Source organism: Ornithorhynchus anatinus, chromosome 8 (genome assembly GCF_004115215.2).
Source record: "Ornithorhynchus anatinus isolate Pmale09 chromosome 8, mOrnAna1.pri.v4, whole genome shotgun sequence".
In the NCBI taxonomy this organism is placed as follows: domain Eukaryota; kingdom Metazoa; phylum Chordata; class Mammalia; order Monotremata; family Ornithorhynchidae; genus Ornithorhynchus; species Ornithorhynchus anatinus.
The window spans coordinates 8273906-8288358 of NC_041735.1; the positions used below are offsets into that span (position 1 = coordinate 8273906).

The 14453-nt window shown below is 51.5% G+C and overlaps 1 protein-coding gene across 2 annotated transcripts in view; it reads right to left on the reverse strand.

Moving 5' to 3' along the window:
- UBE2V1 (ubiquitin-conjugating enzyme E2 variant 1) overlaps positions 1-9697 on the reverse strand; it is a 34994-nt gene extending 25297 nt beyond the window's left edge. Inside the window, exon 1 of one of the 2 annotated variants that reach the window (XM_016228206.3) lies at positions 9562-9697. In XM_016228206.3, coding sequence (XP_016083692.2) covers positions 9562-9583 — 22 coding nt within the window. In that variant the 5' untranslated portion in view covers positions 9584-9697. Of the gene's footprint in view, positions 1-9189; positions 9252-9561 lie in introns of those variants that run through there. The other variant, XM_029070229.2, reaches the window with a different exon arrangement.
- Positions 9698-14453: the final 4756 nt, after the last annotated feature.

Sequence of the window (14453 nt, forward strand, 5' to 3'; positions counted from 1 at the left end):
TCGACTGATCGAGACGGAAAAGTTGGCAGTCGCCCAGGATCAGGGAGGGAAGTGACGGTCACAAGGACGAGGTCGAAGGGTTGCCTAGTTTTACGGCATTTTATCCGGTTGGTCGGAAATGAAAAGCAACAGGCCTGCAAGGCGTCCGGGGCCCGATCTGGAACATCGGCGGTGCCGATTTAAAAATCTAAAAAACCGGGGCCTGCTGGAGTCACTCTCTACTGAAAAACGGCACATTCTCACCCTCTCCTCCTAAAGAGAAAGCAGTCGTTGAAAATCGGTTTTGGTTTTGTTTCCCTGTTTGGAGGAAACCGGCGTAGACTGTGAAGTGATTTGGCCAGGCAGCCCTCTCACCACAAGAGCGAGGTGCGGCATGCCAGGACAGACGCGGATCGGCGTGACGCCGGTGACCCCGGAGTCCCGCAAGGCAAGGCTTTGGATCGGTTTACTATTTAATGGACGGATGAGGGAACTGAGGCACAGAGAAGTGATGTGTCCAAGGTCACTCAGAAGACAAGTGGCAGAGCTGGGATTAGAACCCCATTCCTTCTGACTCCCCTGTCCGTGCTCCATCCTCTAGGCCACTTCAACTGGGCAAGTTTGAGTGCAGTCAATCCTATTATTGAGTGCTTACTGTGTGCAGAGCACTGGACTAGGCGCTTGGGAGAGTACACCCGACACATTCCCTGCCCACGATGACCTTACAGAACGATGACCTTACGGGGTGAGTGCCAGTGCGGGTTGGAACAGACAAGCGACACTGCCGACTGCTCGTAAAGAGTTGCCATTCTCATTTAACCGGCTCTCTTTTCCGAACCCAATTCCAGTGTGCATCCCCTAAAATAAAGCAGGGCGTCGGACTAATTGGGCAAAAACGAGTGGTTACAAAGCGTCAACTGCTGGAAGAATGAAGTTCGCCACAGCCCCCCGGGTTATCCCGGCTCTGTCAGCTGTGTGACTTTGGGCAAGTCACTTCACTTCTCAGTGCCTCAGTTACCTCATCTGTAAAATAGGGATGAAGACTGTGAGCCTCACATGGAACAACCTGATTACCCTGTATCTACCCTAGCGCTTAGAACAGTGCTTGGCACATAGTAAGCGCTTAAATGCCAACATTATTATTATAGCGTGGCTCAGTGGAAGGAGCCCGGGCTTGGGAGTCAGAGGACGTGGGTTCTAATCCTGGCTCCGCCGCTCGCCAGCTGTGTGACTTTGGACAAGTCACAACTTCTCTATGCCCCAGTTACCTCATCTGTAAAATGGGGATTAAGATTGAGAGCCTCATGTGGGACAACCTGATTACCCTGTATCTATCCCAGCACTTAGAAGAGTACTCGGCACATAGTAAGAACTTAACAAATACCAACATTATTATTATTATTATTATTAGGGTCGGAGAGCAAGACAGCGTGACCCAGAAGCACAAGAGTGACTGTGAGTTTCGTGAGGGCAGGAACTCTTGTCTTGAAGCAGTGTGGCCTAGTGGACAGGGCATGGGCCTGGGGGTCAGAAGGACCCGGGACTCGTCTGCTGTGTGACCTCGGGCAAGTCACGTCACTTCTCTGTGCCTCACTTCCCTCACTGCAAAATGGGGATTAAGACTGTGAGCCCTGTGTGGGACAAGGACTCTATCCACCTTGATTATCTTGTATCTACCCCAGAGTTTAGAACAGTGCCTGGCAAATAGTAAGGGTTGAACAAACACCACAATTATTACTAATACTATTTTCAGCCGATGCAAGAAGATGCCAGCTCAGGTGGGGAAGGGAAAGCTTGGTTTTGCCCTTCATTCATTCATTCATTCAATTGTATGTACTGAGCGCTTACTGGGTGCAAAGCACTGTACTAAGCGCTTGGGAGAGTACAACACAACAATAAACAGACCCATTCCCCGCCCACAACGAGCTCAGTCTCCAGGAGGAGCTTTTAAGAAAACTGACCGGTGCCTTGCCCTCTTTCCCCACCAACCTTAAAACTTCTGCAAGGAGATCATGGGGACAGCGGTTCAGGTAGTCTTTGGCTGCTTGGACTCTACAGGACTGGCGAGTCATCGTTGTACTGTCCTGTCCCAAGTGCTTAGCACAGTGCTCTACACACAGTAAGCGCTTAATAAATATGACTGAAGGACGCCTCCATTGCACCAAGAAGAATGGGCTCCCGCGCCTCTGCCTGCAAACTACGGGCTTGGCCAACTCCGAAGCCTTGGGTACCGTGCAGCTGATTCCCCTGAAACGCGGGCGCAGCCCTCCGGTCCGGCTGCCCTGCGGGATGGACGTGCCTGCCCCCGCGACAACTGGGCATTACGGCAGAATCGGGTCTGCTCTGTGACCTTGGGCTAGTCACTCCACTTGGCCTGTCCAAGTCAAGTGGATAGAGCCTGGACCTGAGAGTCAAAAGGAACTGGATTCTAATCCCAGCTCTGCCCCTTGCCTGGGTGACCTTGAGCAAGTCACTTCACTTCCTCTCTGCCTCAGTTCCCTCATCTGTAAAATGGGAATTCAGACTGTGAGCACAAGGACTGTGTCCAACCCGATTACCCTGTATCTACCACAGGGCTTAGTATAGTGCCTGGTACACAGTAAGCGCTTAATAATAATGTTGGTATTTGTTAAGCGCTTACTATGTGCAGAGCACTGTTCTAAGTGCTGGGGCAGATACAGGGTAATCAGTTTGTCCCACATGAGGCTCACAGATAATCCCCATTTTACAGATGAGGTAACTGAGGCACAGAGAAGTTAAGTGACTTGCCCACAGTCACACAGCTGACAAGTGGCAGAGCCGGGAGTCGAACCCCACGCTCTTTTCACTGAGCCAGACTTTGGCTTAACAAATGCCACAATTATTATTATTCTCTGTGCCTCAGTTACCTCACCTGAAAAATGGGGAGTAAAACGGTGAGCCCCACGCAGGGCAGGGACTGTGTGATTATTGTGTACCTAGTACATAGTAAGCGCTTAACAAATGCCACAATTATTATTATTCTCTGTGCCTCGGTTACCTCATTACAACTATAAGCCCCATGTATGGCAGGGACTGTGTGATTACTGTGTACCTACCCCAGCTCTTAGTACAGAGCCCGGCACAAAGTGAGCGCTTAATAAACACCATTAAAAAATATCAATGGCGCTTATTGAGCACTTAATGTGTGCAGAGCACTGTACCAAGCGCTTGGGAGAGGTCAATGAAGCCGAGTCGGTGGACACGCTGCCGGCCCACAAGGAGCTTACAGTCTATAGAGAATTGAAGATTCCAGACCCGCGTTTGACCGCACGACGTCCCTACCTTCCCCAGGAGTTTACTTTCCCTTCTGGTCCGAACGGCTAAGAGAGACGCAGGGCAACATCAGATGTTAATCTTTTTATAGGAATGAAAGACTTCTAAGGCGAAAAGACTGTGGCCCCCTGGTCTCTTCCACCTGCTTACCGAATACTCCTTTCGAGGGGACCCAAACCCTGGCGGATCCTTGCTCAATCTGGAGCCAAGATATCGCTTCAGATTGTCAGGTCGGCTGTTAGTAGGTTGACCGTGTGCCGGGCAGGTGATTTTTGTAAAGTGAATAGGTCCACTGTAGGGTTTCTGATCACAGCCCAGCCCGGACCTCAAGCCGGGACCCTCTGGGGTCCTCTACGGCTCCTCGGTGCCCTCCTGGCTTTCCCCGATATCCCACGCGGAGGAATCGGGGACTGGCTACAAAGTCAGGGCCAGTGGCCCCCACGAGTGCCGTGCCCTAGCAGAAGCAGCTGGCCACTTGGGTTTTGAAGGACGGGTGACCTCCCATTACTGTACACTCTGGCTCACGACGTTAGACCAGAGATCGCTCAACTAGAGTTTGGGCAGAATGGACCCCCTATAAGGTCCAGGCTAAGACAGTTTGAACCCCAAAACGATCTGAAGTTGGTAAGCTTTCGAGTTGTTTCCATGGAAAAGAAAGGAGGGGAGGGGGGCCGAAAATGGCGGTCCTTCATTTAAGAAACTATCTGTACCTACATCTCCCCCTCTAGACTGTAAGCTCGCTGTGGGCAGGGAATGTCTATTTGTTACACTGTACTCTCCCAAGCGCTTAGTACAGTGCTCTGCCCACAGTAAACGCTCATCAAATACGACTGAATGAATGCACACAAAAGGAGTTTCCCTGGAATTCGCCATGTCTGACCTACTCCTGGCATCAGTTTTTGTTCCCGCGTGTTTGATTGATAAGGTCTCAATTACGTGGGTGTTAAAAACAAGGATCAAGGAAAATAAAGGGAAACATGACTGGCTATTAGGGGCACCGGGACGGTACACTCCCCAGCAACGGGGCAGAGAAGTTGTTCTTGTTTGGAGTTTCCCAGAGCGATTGTGCCTGACTCAGCCTTTCTCTCTAGGTGCGTCTGTCGCAGCAGCTTTGCAATTTAGCTCCACGCTGCTTAAGCCGCAGTCGGCCTCAACGGGGACGGAACGGAGGAACTTTTCCATCCCAGACCTAGGCCGGAGGCTGTTTCAGATGCAGTCCCTTCCTCAGGGCACCTGGCAGTTGGGCAAAATCAAATTCCCCGTTATCAATCCGCGCTTCCTTCCCCCACCCCCGCAGATCAGCGGGTACTGGAACGGGAACGCCGCTGGGGAGGGAAAAATGGAAGGTGGAAAAATATACTAAGGAGAAGCAGCCTGGCCTAGTGGCAGGAGCCCCGGGCTCGGGAGTCAGAGCCGTGGGTTCTAATCCCACCTCCGCCACTTGTCTGAGCAGCGTGGCTCGGTGGAAAGAGTACGGGCTGGGGAGTCGGTGGTCATGTATTCAAATCCCGGCTCAGCCGCTTGTCAGCTGTGTGACTGGGCAAGTCACAACTTCTCTATGCCTCAGCTACCTCATCTGTAAAATGAGCATTAAGACTGTGAGCCTCACGTGGGACAACCTGAGCACTCTGTATCCTCCCCAGAGCTTAACAAATACCATCATCATTATTACTAATCATTAAGGAGAGGAAGCGAACCCGGACCCCGACTCCCCGGCACCCCTCAAACTCTGGCCATAGCCTCACCGATCTCCCTCCCCAAAGTCGTCGCTGCTAGGCCACCCATGGGGGCTTCCGGGCTTGGCCAGGCCGTCCCCCATCCTCCCTCTGCCTTCCCTCCCCCCCTTCCTTGCTCATCCCTCTTCCTGGCGATGCTCTTCCCTTTTCAACACCCCCCAGCTCCTTAATCAACCCAGCGATGGTAAGTACTGAGTGCCGAACGGTTGCAGACACTGTACTAAGCGCTTCGGAGAGCACAATAGAATTAGCAGACATTATCACGGCCTTCAAGGATCTTACAATCTGGCAGATCAACTAATAGTTATTAGGTGCTTACTATGGGCAGAACACTGTACTATTCGTTCATTCATTCAATAGTATTTATTGAGCACTTACTATGTGCAGAGCACTGTACTAAGTGCTTGGAATGGACAAATCGGCAACAGATAGAGACAGTCCCTGCCCCTTGACGGACTTACAGTCTAATCGGGGGAGACAGGCAGACGAGAACAATGGCAATAAATAGAGTCAAGGGGAAGAACATCTCATAAAAACAATGGCAAATAAATAGAATACTACTACTGCTACTAACAACGGCGGTATTTGTTGAGCACTTACTCTCTTATAAGCACTGTACTAAGCACGAGATAATAGATCAGACCCACTTTTGTCCCACATGGGGCTGACGGTCTAAAAGGGAGGGAAAACAGGAACTTAATCACGACTGCCCAATGGAAAGCGCACCGCCGCCTGGGAGTGATAAGACCGGGGTTCTAATCCTCTTAGTGGAAAGAACAGGGGCTTGGGAGTCAGAGGGTGTGGGTTCTGAACCCAAGTCCGCCACCTGTCAGCTTTGTGACTTTGGATAAGTCACCTCACTGTGCCTCAGTTACCTCATCTGTAAAATGGGGATTAAGACTGGGAGCCCCACGGGGTACAACCCGATTACTTTGTATCTACCCTAGTATGCAGAACAGTGCTTGGCACAGAGTAAGTGCTTAACACATACCGACATTATTATTATTATTATCCTGGTTCTGCCACTAATCTGCTGTTAGACCTAGAGCAAGTCATTAAAGTTTACTGAGCCTCAGTTTCCTCAACTGCAAAATGGAGGTTCAGTACCTGTTCTCCCTCCTCAGACTGTCACCCCTTGTGGGACAGGGAATGTGTCTGACCAGGTTAACTTGTATCAACCTCAGCACTCAGCAACTGACCCATAGTAGGGCACTTAAATACCCATAATAATGATCATTTTTTTTTATACAGAAACTCAGGCACTGAGAAGACAAGTGCCTTGTCCAAGGTCACCCAGCAGGCCAGAAGCAAAGCTGGGATTAGCACCCAGATCCTCTGACTCCCAGGCTTGTGGTCTTTCCACTAGGCTAGAGCATGGGGGAACATGAGTGGAAGTAGACAAGACCCCCTGCCTTCAAGTAGATTACAACCTAGTAGAATTAATAAGTGGTATTTAGTGACTGAGTGCATGCTGTGTGCGGAGCACTGTCCTAAACGTTTGGAAGAGGACAGCATGACGGAGCAGGTGGACATTTTCCCTGCCCACAAGGAGTGGAAACCTCCTGGCTCCTGGGATTTCCCTTCCACAAATCAATCAATGGCACCAAGAAGCAGCGTGGCTTAGCGGAAAGAGCCCGGGCTTGAGAGTCAGAGGTCGTGGGTTCTGATCCCAGATCTGCCGCTTGTCAGCTATGTGACTTTGGGCAAGTCACTTCACTTCTCTGTGCCTCAGTTCCCCCACCTGTAAAATTGGGATTAAGACTGTGAATCCCATGTGGGACAAGCCAATTAACTTGTATCCACCCCAGCGCTTAGAACAGTGCTAGGCACACAGTAAGCGCTTAACAAATACCATCATTATTGTTACTATTTATTGAGCGCTAGCTGTGAGCAGAGCACTGTATTGAGCACTTGGGAGAGCCCAATACAACAGAGGGGGTAGGCAGCAGGGCCTAGTGGATAGAGGCCGGGCCTGAGAATCAGAAGGTCCTAGGTTCTGATAAAAATAATAATCATGGTATTTGTTAAGTGCTTACTATGTGCCAAGCACTGTTCTAAGCACTGGGGTAGATACAAGGTTATCAGACTGTCCCACATGGGGCTCTCAGTCTTAATCCCAATTTTACAAATGAGGGATTAGAGCCCACTACCTCTGACTCCCAAGTCGGTGCTCTTGCCATGAAGCCACGCTGTTTCCTTCATTCGATCGTATGTACTGAGCGCTTACTATGAGCAGAGCACCGTACTAAGCGCTTGGAATGTACAATTCAGCAACAGATGGAGACAATCCCTGCCCAACACCAGGCTCACAGTCTAGAAGGGGGAAACAGACAACAAAACAAATCTAATCTCAGCTCCGCCACTTGTCTGCCGTGTGACCTTGGGCACATCACTTGACTCCTCTGTGCCTGGGAGCCCCATGCGGGGGCAGGGACTGTGTCCAACTCCATTTGCTTATATTCAACCCAGCGTTTGGCACGGTGCCTCTAGGCTGTGGGCTCGTGGTGGGCTGGGCTTGTCCCTCTTTATTGCTGAATTGGAGTTTCCCAGGCTTTTAGCACAGTGCTCCGCACACAGCAAGCAGTTAATAAATAGGATTGGACATAGCAAGCACTTAAAAATCATTATTATTAGGCGCGTTTCCTGTCCAGCAGACAATCTCTGTATCAATCCGGGCCTGTTGACTTGTTTTGCTATCTGTCTCCCCCCATCCCTAGACTGTGAGCTCATTGTGGGCAGGGACTCTCTCTCCTTGGTGGCCAAATTGTACTTCACAAATGCTTAGGACAGTGCTCTGCACACAGTAAGGACTTAACAAATACGACTGAGTGAATGAATATCTATAATTTTATGTATTGATATTGGTGCCTGTTTACTTGTTCAGTTGTCTCTTCGGTTCTAGACCGTGAACCCGGGGTGGGCAGGGATTGTCTCTCTTTGGTTGTTGAATGGTACTTCCCAAGCTCTTAGGACAGTGCTCTGCACACAGTAAGCGCTCACTACATATGACTGAATGACTGTCTATAATTCTATTTATTGATATTGATGCTATGGATGCCCCTCTACTTGTTTGGTTTTGCTGTCTGTCTCCTCCCTTCTAGATTGCGAGCCTGTTGTGGGCAGGGATTCTCTCTCTTTGGCTGCCGAATTGTAGTTCCCAAGTGCTTAGGACAGCGTTCCACACACAGCAAGCGCTTAATAAATACGACTGACTGGATGAATGAATATGTATAATTCTGTTTATTGATATTGGTGCCCGTTTAGTTTTGTGTGTCGACCCCGCACCCCTTCTAGACTGTGTGCTCGTTGTGGGCAGGAACTATCTCTCTTTGGTTGCCGAACTGTAGTTCCCAAGCGCTTAATATAGTCATGCAGTCAGTTGTATTTATCGAGCACACAGGAAGTGCTCAATAAATACGACTGACTGAATGCATGACTATCTGTAATTCTATTTATTGATATTGACGGTATGGATGCCCCTCTACTTGCTTGGTTGTGCGTCTCCCCCGTCTAGACTGCCACAACGGGCCGGGACTGTCTCTCTCTGGCTGCCAAATTGTAGCTCCCAAGCCCTTAGGACAGTATTCCACACACGGCAACTGCTCAATAAATACGACTGGATGAATGAATATCTATAATTCTATTTAATGATATCGGTGCCCGTTTATTTGTTTGGTTGTCTGTCTCCCCCACCCCCCAGACGGCAAGCCCGTTGTGGGCAGGGACTGTCTCTCTCTGGCTGCCGAATTGTAGTTCCCCAGCGCTTAGGACAGCGTTCCGCACACGGCAACTGCTCAATAAATACGACTGACTAGACGGATGCATATCTATAATTCTATTTAATATCGGTGACCGTTTATTTGTTTGGCTGTTCGTCTCCCCCCCAACCCCCTAGACGGCGAGCCCGTTGTGGGCAGGAACTGTCTCTCTGGCTGCCAAATTGTAGTTCGCAAGCGCTTAGGCCAGCGTTCCGCACACGGCAAGCGCTCAATAAATACGACTGACTGAATATCTAGAATTCTATTTAACGCTATCGGTGCCCGTTTATTTGTTTGGTTGTCCGTCTCCCCCCACCCCCCTAGACGGCGAGCCCGTTGCGGGCAGGGCCCGTCCCTCTCTGGCTGCCGGCCTGGAGTTCCCGAGCGCTTAGGCCAGCGCTCCGCACGGAGGAGGCGCTCACCGGAGCTGCCCGAATGAATGAAGATCCGTCAGCGGTATGCGTCGGGGACTTCCTCGGTGCGGAGGGCTGGGCGAAGCGCTGGGGAGAGGCCGAGCCGATGGAGGCCGGGATGGGGCTGGGGGAGCCAGTCCTTCCCGGGTTGGGTTTGGCGGTGGCTCCCTGACCCTTCTGACCCTTGACCCCTGGGAGGGGCGGCCCGGGGGAGGGACAGGGCCGGGGCCCGCTTCTGTCTCTGCCGCCTCCTCCTCCGGCCGCGGGCCTCGGGAGGGCAGGAGCCCTTACCGTCCTGTCCTGTCCTGCCCCGTCCCGCCCCGCCGGGCGCTAGGCCTCGCCTCGGCCCCCGCCGCCTCCCCCGCCGCTTCCCCCGCTCACCCGAGCCCGTGGTGGCCGCCATCTTGCGTCGCTGTGGCTGGAGGCCGGGCCCTTGCTGCTCCACGCCCCCTCCCCCGGGACGCCCTCCGCCTCCTCCTCCTGCTCCTCCTCCTCCCGCTGCTGCTGCTCCTGCCCTGTGACGGCACTGCCACCGCCGGGCGGAGGCAGGGTCGGGGAGGAAGGGAGGAGGAGGAAGAAGAGGAGGAGGAGGAGGAGAGAACCTGCTGGGGGGCGGGACCTGGGCTGGGGGTGGGACCGGGAAGGAGGAGGGGGAGGAAGAGGGAGGGAGGAGGAGGAGGAAGGAGGAGGATGGAGGAGAAGGGAGGAGGAAGAGGGAGTTGGAGGAGGGGGGAGGAGGAGGAGGGTGGGAGAGGAGGGAGGAGGAGGATGGAGGAGAAGGGAGGAGGGAGAAGAAGGGGTGGGGAAGGAGGGAGGAGGAGGAGGAGGGAGTTGGAGGGAGGGGGTGGAGGAGGAGGGAGAAGAGGAGGGAGTTGGGGGAGAAAGGAGGAGGAGGGAGTTGGAGGGAGGGGGGAGGAGGAAGGAGCGGGGAGGAGGGAGTTGGAGGGATGGGGAGGAGGAAGAAGGAAGGGGGAGGAGGGAATTGGAAGGATGGGGAGGAGGAAGGAGCGGGGAGGAGGGAGTTGGAGGGATGGGGAGGAGGAGGAGGAGGGTGGGAGAGGAGGGAGGAGGAGGGGGGAGGAGGGAGTTGGAGGAGGGAGGAGGTGGGGACGACGCTCAATCCCCTAGTCCCTGCCCCTTCACCTGCGACGGTAGCTGCTGCAATCTCAGCACGGCTGATGACCCTCTCCTGCGGCCGTCCTGTCCTGCCTCCCCGCACTTCATCCGGAACCCTGCACCCTCATACCCTATTTCTTTTGGGAATGAGGTGTCCATCCCCTCGATTCTATTTATCGTGATTAAGTTGTCTTGTTTTTGTCCGTCCGTCTCCCCCGATTAGACTGTGAGCCCGTCAGTGGGCAGGGATGGTCTCTAGCTGTTGCAGAATCGTACATTCCAAGCGCTTGGTACAGTGCTCTGCACATAGTAAGAGCTCAATAAATACGATTGAATGAATGAATGAATCAGACTGAGTCCGTCACTCAGCCAGTCCCATGGATGGAGCCCTTACACTATGGGCGGAGCAGTGTACTCAGCGCCCGGGAGAGCACGACGACAGAAACATTCCTTGCCCACCACGAGCCTACGGTCAGATAGCCCCAAGCCTCCTGATCCGTCAAGCAATGCTATTTATTTATTGAGCGCTTCGTAGGTGTGGACCAGTCTACCTTCCAGTCGTAGCTCACCTGGCTCCCCAGATTTAATAATGATGGTATTTCTTAAGCGCTTACTCTGTGCAAGGCACTGTTCTAAGCGCTGGGGGGATACAAGGTCATCAGGTTGTCCCAGGTGGGGCTCATGGGCTTCATCCCCATTTGACAGATGAGGGAACTGAGGCACAGAGAAGCGAAGTGACTTCCCCAAAGTCACACGGCTGATAAGCGGCGGAGCCGGGATTCGAACCCATGACCTCTGACTGTATATATCTCCATCACCCTATTTATTTTGTTAATTTTGTTTAATGAGATGTACACCACCCTGATTCTATTTATTTGCCATTGTTTTTATGAGATGTTCTTCCCCTTGACTCTATTGCCATTGTTCATGTCTGCCTGTCTCCCCCCGATTAGACTGTAAGCCCATCAAAGGGCAGGGACTGTCTCTATCTGTTGCCGACTTGTACATTCCAAGCGCTTAGTACAGTGCTCTGCACATAGTAAGTGCTCAATAAATACTATTGAATGAATGAATGACTCCCAAGCCCAGGCTCTTTCTACTGAGCCACGCTGCTTCTCTGATTTGATTTGAACCTGAACCCTGTACCCTGATAGCCCCAACCCTCCTAATTCATCAAGCAATACTAATTTATGGAACTCTTCGGAAGTACAGAATAGTCTACCTTCTGGTCATAGATTTGATCCTGAACCCCGTACCCTGATATCCCTAAACCTCATGATCGATCAATTGATGGTATTTTATTGAGCACTTCCTAGTAGAAGTGCAGAGCGCGGTACCGGCATGACGTAGTGGACACACCACGGGCCTGGGAGTCAGAAGGTCGTGGGTTCTAATGCCGGCTCCACTGTGTGTCTGCTGCGTCACCGTGGGCAAGTCATTGCACTTCTCTGGGCCTCAGCGACCTCATCTGTAAAATGGGGATTGAGCCTGTGAGCCCCAATGCGGGACAGGGACCGTGTCCAACTCGATTTGCTTGTATCCACCCCAACACTTAGGACAGTGCCCGGCACATAGCAGGTGCTTAACAAATACCATTATTATTTCTCTTACTGAGCATTGAACAGAATTAGTGGGCACGTTCCCTGCCCTTAACGAGCTCATAATGAAATATAGTATTTCTCCAGCGCTTTGAGGGTCTGGCATAGTCCTGGGTTTTGTGCAGAAAAAAGAGAAGGTCCTGCCTTCTGAGAAGGGGAATGCGTCTACCACCTCTGACGCATAGTACTCTCCCAAGCGCTTAGTACAGCGTGAGCGGTGGCTTGGCCTTGTGGACGGAGCATGGGCCCGGGAGTCGGAAAGTCCTGGGTTCTAATTCCGGCTCCGCCACTGGGGGACCTGGGACGAGGTCGCTTCGTTTCTCCGAGCCTCGGTTTCCTCATCCGTAAAATGGGAATTAAATCCTACTTCTTCCTCTCTAGACTGTCAGCCTCAGGTGGGTCAGGGCCTGTGTCCAACCTGATAACCTCTTTATCTACCCTTAGGCTTAGAACGGTGCTGGGCACATAGTAAGCACTTGACAAATACCATTAAAAAAAGAAAGTAGTGTACTGCTAAACCTGATGGAGACTTCAGGGTGCAATGTACAATTTTCCCAGTGGGGGCTGCTCAGAGCCTTACGGTACTAAATTCTTCAATTTCCCTTCACATCAGGCCAATGGTAAATCGGTTTATGGAGCAAGGGATGGAGGAGAGATTTAAAGGATTTAAAAGATTTCCCCCCCTGCCCCCTTTTATTTTGGCCAGGGCAGCAAACTAGTTAGGGAAATTACTAGAAGAAGTCTCCATCTCAATTCAGGAAGAACAAAGATAATAATAATGATGGTATTTGTTAAGCGCTATGTGCAGAGCACTGTTCTAAGCGCTGGGGTAGATACAGGGTAATCAGGTTGTCCCACGTGAGGCTCACAGTCTTTATCCCCATTTTACAGATGAGGTACTGAGGCACAGACTTGCCCACACTCTCCCCAGCGCTTCCTCCAGTCTGCGCACTCAGTAGGCACAGCCGATAGCTGTCACCGGGTGCAAGGTGTGCAAGAATGAAAAACCAGTAAAATCCGTATCTGTCGATGATGGGGGAGGCTGCCTCTAAGTGCTTGGAAGAATACCTGGGCCATCAGTAAGTGAATACTAATTGGGGGGGGGGGGGTTTAAATAACAGGGCCTACCTACCTCTTCCCTACCTCTATATGTAAGCAATCTCATCTTTCTCCGCCCCTCCGGCCAAGCTTTGCGGAAGCTGCCAATACCCAATCCCTCCCCCTTCTTCCTGTCCTCGGCTCTCTGATTTCCTCTCCGCTTTGTCTTTAAACCCTGACTCATCACTCTCTGCCCTTGTATTAATTCTTTCCACCGGCCAGAGGGAATTGGAATGGGAAAGAAGGTGATAGGACACTTCTTCAGAAGCAGCCTGGCCTAGTAGGAAGAGCGGGGGCCTGAGACAGGGGACCTGGGTTCTACTCTCATCCCTGCCACTTATCTGTTTTGTGACCTTGGGCCTCAGGTTCCTGATTTATAAAACGGGAAGTCAATGCCTGTTCTCTCGCCTACTTAGACCGTGAGCCCCTTGTGGGAAAGGGACCGTGTCCAACCTGATTTTTTGGGGGGGGGGGTATTTATCAAGCACTATGTGCCAGGCACTGTACTAAGCGCTGGGGGAGATAGAAGCTAAACAGGTTGGACACAGTTCATGTCCCACGTGGGTATTTCCATACTTAAATCCCCATTTTACAGAAGGGACCACTCGGGACACAGAGAAGTTGAGTGACTCGCACAAGGTCACACAGCAGTCAAGTGGCGGAGCCGAGATTAGAACCTAGTTCCTTCCCACTCCCAGGTCTGTGTTCTATCCACTAGGCCACACTGCTTCTCAGAAGCTTGGATCTCTCCCAGCACTTAGTACAATGCTTGGCATATATATGGTAAGCACTCGACGAATATCGCAGGGATTATCTTTCAGTGACGAAGGCAGTGGGGACCAGTCAGGAGCCAAGTGTAGTGATGAGTCGAGGACCTGTGTTCGAATCCTGATTTTGCCCCTTGTCTGCTGTGTGACTTTGGGCAACTTACTTCACTTCTCTGTGCCTCAGTTTCCTCATCGGTGAATGGGGACTAAGACTGTGATTGTAAGACAGGGACTGCGACCAACCCGATAAAGTTGTATCTACCCCAGCGCTTCGAACAGTGCTTAACACAAAGTAAGCTCTTAACAAACAGCATGATTATTATTAGAGTGAAGGCTCTATTTATTAGAGTCAGGCTGTGAGAGGGTGGGCTGGAAGGAGGAGGGGAAAGAGGAGAGAGATTGTTCTGAATAGCTTATGCCCACTATAATAATAATAGTTATAAATAATGATGGTATTTAAGCGCTTACTATGTGCCAAGCACTATCAGCAGACCATCTTGGAGGGAAGTGTCCAGTGGACCCCAGCCCATCTCACCCCCTTCTAGGGACTTCTCATTGGCCTCCCAAAGAGTGGGGGGGGGGGCAATTGGAGGCTTGTGGGGATGTAAGGTAATCAATCAGTGGTATTTACTGAGCGCTTACTGTGTTCAGAGAGCACTGTCCTAGTCACATAATAATAATGTTGGTATTTGTT